The sequence below is a fragment of the Anticarsia gemmatalis genome, chromosome 10 (genome assembly GCF_050436995.1).
Source record: "Anticarsia gemmatalis isolate Benzon Research Colony breed Stoneville strain chromosome 10, ilAntGemm2 primary, whole genome shotgun sequence".
In the NCBI taxonomy this organism is placed as follows: Eukaryota; Metazoa; Arthropoda; class Insecta; order Lepidoptera; family Erebidae; genus Anticarsia; species Anticarsia gemmatalis.
Genome location: NC_134754.1, coordinates 2,272,876 through 2,280,348, shown reverse-complemented (window position 1 = coordinate 2,280,348; position 7,473 = coordinate 2,272,876). Strand labels below are relative to the sequence as shown.

At 33.1% G+C, this 7,473-nt stretch overlaps 1 protein-coding gene and 1 non-coding gene across 2 annotated transcripts in view; both read left to right on the top strand.

Moving 5' to 3' along the window:
- Window positions 1-94: 94 nt before the first annotated feature.
- Window positions 95-178, top strand: TRNAL-CAG (transfer RNA leucine (anticodon CAG)). Its single transcript has one exon. It is a non-coding gene; the product is annotated as a tRNA-Leu (tRNA).
- An 866-nt stretch (window positions 179-1,044) lies between these two features.
- Window positions 1,045-7,473, top strand: part of LOC142976024 (uncharacterized) — a 74,824-nt gene continuing 68,395 nt past the window's right edge. Inside the window, exons 1-2 of the mRNA XM_076119218.1 lie at window positions 1,045-1,084; window positions 1,476-1,511. Of these exons, the coding sequence (XP_075975333.1) occupies window positions 1,060-1,084; window positions 1,476-1,511 (61 nt within the window). The 5' untranslated portion in view covers window positions 1,045-1,059. The remainder of the gene's footprint in view (window positions 1,085-1,475; window positions 1,512-7,473) is intronic.

Below are 7,473 nucleotides of genomic sequence, written 5' to 3'. Positions count from 1 at the left end.
GATATAGTTTTGTTTATATTGCATTAATATCAGCTTCAAAAATAAATCATTCTGTTATAGAATCCGATGTGAAATTTTAGCATTATATGAGCAAGTCAGGATGGCCGAGCGGTCTAAGGCGCTGCGTTCAGGTCGCAGTCCACTTCTGTGGGCGTGGGTTCGAATCCCACTTCTGACAAATATATTTTGCACACATAACTGTAAAATCCAAGCAATTTACTAAAACATGGTATGAGACTTTAGGACTTGTGAACGTTTTTTATGCATCTAATAAGATAATTATTTTTAGTGTAGAAAGTTTTGACTAGTAATCATAAAATCATATAAGCCCGGTTTCGGAGGCACATTTAGCGGTACTTTATTTATTCAAACTGTCATGTTTATATCAGCTTAAACGCTATTGAATAGATAAACTACCGCTAAATGTACCTCAGGAACCGGGGGTTAGTGCAAGATAAAAATAATAATAAATAAAGTTTTCTCTTTTTGTCTGTGCGTTGATTGATTGCTACTATCAATATTGTTTGATGCTTCAACCTGTTTGCTCTCTGATAAATGACATGTAGTTTTGTTATCATATATGTGAAATAAACCAGGTCAGGTGGATAATAGTTATAGAGAGAAAAGGTTTATTTATATAACATTGGGTATAACAGAAGTCTGTAGTGACTTACACCCTGATTGATTTGACAGTCAGTCATGATTATCATATTTTTGTTAAATAAAACTAAAAAGAAACGTTTAAAAAAACATATTTCCTTAAGAAAAATATGTTCATATTTTTATTTAATTTACAAATGTATTTTATTTTCTGATTGTGAGTATGTAATATCTTAATGACCGACGAAAAGAAATCGATGTTACGTAATTTGTTACAATCATTAAGAAACAAAAAATGACATATTATAAGTGAATATTGAACAAGGTCATGCCCCAATTGGGTCAATTGTCCCCCGAAACAACAAATAATTAGGTACACACAATTAATTATATCTATACACCGCAACCGCACATTCTGAACAGGAAGACATTACTGATACTAGGTATCGTTACTGACCTATGGAATCATTTCTACGGCTAGTAGGTAGCTATAATTTTTCCATATCATTAATAAAAGCACATAAAGACTTTACGTATGCTAAGTTATACGGTGCATTTCATTTTGTAATCTTCTTCAATACAAAAGTGAGTAATTTTGACCATTGTCATTTTAAGGTAAAATGCCCGTTCCCATCGATTTCCGTATTCTATTATACATGGTCATTACTTCCCCACAATATCCTAGTTATAAGTAGCGAGTTCATTGTTAATTGTTACATATATACCGGGCACGTTACCAAAGTAGTGACATTGTTTTCATATAATTTATAAAAGCCTATTAACACTTTGTAGAACCCAAGACCCCGAGATCAGCATTCATGTACACTACGTCCAGACCACAATCGTTTAGGCAAATAAGTTTTTTTCTTTTACAGTTCCGATTCCAAAGGCTGAGCCGGCTGACACGAACAGTGAGTTTGAAACATACTTTAAGGTTTTATTGCACTTTTAAAACTTTAGTTGTATGCATCACTGTTGTTTACTGTTTAACTAATAGACTTAGATATTGCCGTAGTACAGTTTAAACACTATGGTGCAGCGCAGACGGCACACTTTTTGTGCGATCGAGTCTGTGTACTAATGTGGTAAAGTCTATTAAAAACTTAAACTTACCGTATTTTGTTTTTTCTTTAGACTCATACATGTCGAAACAGGAGCGGAATAAACAATACAGCACACTTCATCCCACATTTTTCTTTTTAAATGTCTATCATGATATTCTGCAGACTCGATCGCTCACAAAAAGTGTGCCGTCTGCGCTGCACCTATTGGTGTTTGTAAGTTAGTTAGTCAAAATTACTGAAAAATTTTATTACATTTCCTTCAACATATTACTTTTGTGACTTTAGTAATAAACTCCGGTTTCCTTTTTTTGCATTGCATTGTTTAATTATATTCATTTATTATTCGGATTTTGTTGAAACGATTGTTTTTTTTATCCGTCGTGAGTGGCACTACTGGGTAAGGGTCTCCTCCCGAACGAGGGAGGGGTAAGGCCTTGAGTCCACCGCGCTGGCCTAGTGCGGGTTGGGGACTTTCGTTGTTTGGTTTGTGTGTTATTTAAAAATTAGATACGCAGTCAGAAGATTTTATGCACATAGATATACCTACCTAATATGTACTTATATTATCATGTATTACTTCTGAAACATGTCATGTTCTTTAAATGTGTTGTGTAAGGTCAATTTACTCTCACCTATGGCTATGGTCCGCCACAAACGACGGTCACTTAGTGTGTATCCAAAAAGGGTTCCATACGAAATTTTCACGCTTGAACGGCTACATTAATATTGACATCTATACGTATAGAAATATGTTTTACAAAGATGGACATTGTGCAATGAAGCGTGAAGTCCAGACAAAGAGGTATGAGTAAGTCCATTATTAAAAAAAAAATAAGAAAGCATAATATACCTAGTCAGGCTCCATTTATCAAATTTTTGACGTCTTTTGGTATTTTTAATGTGAACCTGGGGGGCTACCACGTATCTCAGTTGTCAAATATTTGAAAGTCACTACTCTGTACATTGTTTTCTCCCTTAGAATACTATGATTAGCACGTTACGTCAAAGCAGCAATGTACAGAATAATGACCATCAATTTGACGTACACTAGCTGTCAACTGAGATACGTGATAAGCCCGCTGCTCTCATTAACTAAGTAAGCGGAAAGCTCGAGCTGCATGTTGCATGAACATGTTGCATCCGTACTTATAAGAATAAGAATGGAGTTTCGTAACGTGCCCGGTACATGGGAATAGTAATAATTTCAGACACCTCTGCTTTACCACAGGCGTGATGGTATGTCGCCTGCAAACTTGCCATTAAATTTGATGATATATTGATTAATTCTCTTCTGAAGAGAGAGAGAGAGAGAGAACTTGATCATATACGGCTTATCACCACAATTGACAGATACTTACCTATCTTAACATACACATATTAATTAGGTAATGTTTTGTTAATTCAAGATTACATCAATGACATAACATGTAGTGTCAAATAAATCAGTCTTATCTTACTGCGTGGGCGACTGTTACATGTTATCAATCTCTCTCTTATCTTTGTGTATGAGTGATGTCTGAGTAATGATATTGTAGGCACAGTTTCAATAAATCTATTAAATATTCTCTCTCGTTTGAGACGTTTGGTCGATAAACTTAACTCTTTATAATTTTTTTTATGAACTTTTTATTTATTATGTGGAGTAAATAGAGCTTTTGAAAAGACCCTTGGGTTTAGTGATGATGTATGCTTAGAATGGTATGGGTTAAAATAATACTAGTTAATTTAGTATCACAGATTATTATTTTGAGTAATTACTTATTCTTCGTGATGTTTTTACTGCATATAACATACGACCATTTATTTTGAATATAAAAAAATTCAAGAAGCCTAGTTACCTACTTTAATCTTAGTTAAATTAGGACTTTGATTCCATGTATGTACCTACCTCTAGAAAACCAAAATGAAAGTCTAGCCTTTATGTAAAGATACAACACAATAATTACTAATGTCATCGCACTGTAATATAACTCTAGCTTGAAATTACAGTCAAATTTTCTTCGATGAAGGTTAAGTCTCCTATTTTTAGTTTCTCAAACTCGTGTCAAAGAGTCCGCTTTTGTTGACCGCTAGTCTTGTGACGTCACACATACTCTCAGCCTCTTTTGAAACCGTCTAACGTTTGAACATGTACATTGTGCTTCATAGATGAAACTTTCGACACCATTTCAAGCTATTTTAGCACTACTTCATCTACTTGCTAATTAGTATTAATTTAAACGCATTGATATCCCACTATTGAACAAGAATGTAATTCCACGATGACTGAGTAATAAGACGCTCAGTTCATTATGCTAATCAAGTACAGTCAGTCTGTTAAGTCCTTCCTTTCCTTTAAAAATAATAATCATCTATTTAAGGAAGGGTTTGGTAAATTGACTCCCAAAAGTCAGTGTCTACAATTATAACTATTATGACTACAGTAGTAGTGACAACTGTATTTATTAAGTAGCTTAAATCGCATAAATCTTTTTAGTAAGTATTGTATTCAGCAGCTACATTTATTTACAAAAATACAGAACATCAATTACTGTTTTAAACACAAAAACTCCAGCACTTAACTGCATTCTTTAAAAAACAATGCACCATTTAGCACCAGCAAATATTTCATTAAGCGTTACTATACAAACTTAAATCAGGGTAATTTGAAACATTTTATTTGGTTAAGTTTCCAAGCTTTAGTTTCGTGACTACAAAAACACGCGACTTGAACTGTTAAATAATCATAAACGCTGCGGTTCTTTTGTTAACGAGATTATTTCACGTTATTTATTTTATTTGCTTCAGTTATTGTATTAGTGTGAAGGTTATTGACCTTTGTTGAAGTTCAAGGTTATTTCCTGGTTTTATGCTGTTGCTAGGCTTCTTGTTACACATGAGAGGTATTACGGTTGCTGTTTGAGCATAGTAAAATGTCTTATATCTAAAGGATCATGCATGTTACCTTGAACAGTTTAAACTAAGCTTAGTTTAAACTGTTAAGCAGTACTTAAAAACAGCACTTACTATGAAACGACGGAATAAATACATAACCCAAAAAATATATCATTAGATAAATATGTCATCATCACAAACTCATTTTTATTTCAGAGCAGTACAACTCCTAAAGATCCCAAAATCTTGGTTTGCCTGTGGTCACAGCCTATGTTCTGAAAATTATTTTCATACTAAACATTTGGTTCAAAAAGAGTTTTCTAGAAAGTATGTCGTATAAAGTAGGTAAAACGTAAGGAAAACCCAAGGTAACATTAATTTCGAAACCTACTAAGTTCTTTCTATGGAAATTCATAAGACCCACAAAGTCATAGTCAAATCTCCCGTAACCAGTATACGAACGTAGCCCGAACAATTACTAAGTTCTAGACAGAAACTTGTACTAAACTATTAAAGTCAAGTTAGGAACAACTGGCATTAAAGTGAAAACGATTAGCGACAGACCTATTTATGAAGTTATTTCGTTAACGTTTCAGGTTCATCGTGTAATAATTGGGTTAGATTGAATTCCAGTGGATATCGGAATTAGAAACGTTTGCTATTGACATAACTATTGCAAATCAATTCCTGAAATTATGACTAAGTTTATTTATAGACTAGAAAAAAATATACAGGTCACGGAGAAAAACTGCTATAATAACGAAAATCTTGTTTCACTCATAAGAAAGTTACTATAATTTTTAAAACTAAATTTCACTGCATTATTTATAAGATTTTTGATTAATGGCTACTGGGAATAAACTCCTGTATATGAATTTATATACCACCAAATGAGTTTGATAAAAAACGATAGTAAATTATATTACCTTTTCTAAGCATTTTTTATCTGCTGAAACTAAAAATTCCAATGTTTTATTTTTAACGCCATCTATTGGCTCTTTCCCGATTTAGTGAACGGTAACGTTTCGAGCTTCATGGACAATGCCACAAAAGCTACGGGCGATTTCAGGGTAGTTTACAGTGTCAGTTGTTAAGCTTTGGTAACAGATGGCGTTGGCAAAATTCGGTGGCGTGGCTGGGAAGGCTGCTTGAGTTTCAGTTACAATGTGAGAGAAATGTAGATGGCGGTGATTGTCGGAAAATGGTAAAGTTTATGAGTAGAAAAACTTTATTACCACTTTCCCTTACAAAAAACATACACAAATCTACATGTTTCTTGTTTTGAATAGCAATTATACCTTCACCACTATATTTATGAAAAAGATATAAGATTATTTTTTACTTTTTGTTGAAGGAGTTTGCACTCCATATTTTACGATTTTACCAGTAAATTTATATATATTATTATGTATATTGGCTGTATAGTTTCACTCTGTTTCGAAAATAATAATATGTATATGTTATTGGACCACAAATACGCGGTCATTTGATTCCAAACTAAGCAGAGCTTGTACTTTGGTTACCAAGTAACTGATAAACATACTTATACATATATTTCTAATTACAGACTTATATAGATAAACTAGCTGACCCGCGCAACTTCGCTTGCGCCACATAAGAGAGAATCTATACTAATATTATAAAGCTGAAGAGTTTGTTTGTTTGTTTGTTTGTTTGTTTGAACGCGCTAATCTCGGGAACTACTGGTCCGATTTGAAAAATTCTTTCAGTGTTAAATAGCCCATTTATCGAGGAAGGTTATAGGCTATATATCATCACGCTATGACCAATAGGAGCAGAGTACCAGTGAAAAATGTTACAAAAACGGGGAAAATTATGATTCTCTCATGTGACGCAAGCGAAGTTGCGCGGGTCAGCCAGTGTGACATAATTTTCCCCGTTTTTGTAACATTTTTCGTTGCTACTCCGCTCCTAATGGCCGTAGCGTGATGTTATATAGCCTAAAGCCTTCCTCGATAAATGGTCTATCTAACACTGAAAGAATTTTTCAAATCGGACCAGTAGCTCCTGAGATTAGCGCGTTCAAACAAACAAACTCTTCAGCTTTATAATATTATTATAATATTATAATATTATAATTATAATATTATAATATTATAATTATAATTATAATATTATAATATTATAATTATAATTATAATATTATAATATTAGTATAGATTAACAACAATGATAACCGAATATAGTGTATAGCATAAAATCATAATATTCCAGGAACATTTCACCACTTCTAACTTTATTACAAGCTTAAAGTGCGGCCATTTAATCAGATTAGAAAATTAGCTCGCGCCTAATTGTCATTAGCAGTAGATCATCGAAATTGTGCAAATTGTGCAGCGCAGTCACGTTGCGTGGGTTGCATAGATGAGATATCAGTTAATTAGGTAACGTCCGACGAAAATACTAATAATCTGTTTTGATCTCAGTTCTAGTACGTGACTTTTTTATTTTTCCTTTGTGTTTATGTAAAAATATCGTTGGAGTAATGCTTATGTGTTGTCTTGGTTTGATTTTGCTTTTTTAGTTCATGGTGTTTATACTTGTATTGATAGCTTTACGATGTATACTAGGGTAAACGGTAGAGCCTAATAACGATCGTGGTATTTCAAAACCTCGCAAAAAAGTCAAAAAGTCGCAGTATACTAATTACCGTATATGTCGGACAATATCATCGCATTAATTTATTTTGTAGTGTCTAATCTAAAGAATATAAAATATGTAAATGTACTAGATATACACTACATATCGCCCAATATTTGCAAAGTCTTCCTGCTCAAAATATAATTAAAATGTTAGCAAGCCTTACTAAGCCTACGTTGAAGTCATAATCTAGAATTTCATGTAGATCTCCCACATGTTTTTTAAAATAAATTTTGCAGATAAATAATGTGACAGCGTATTAAATTATTTATTA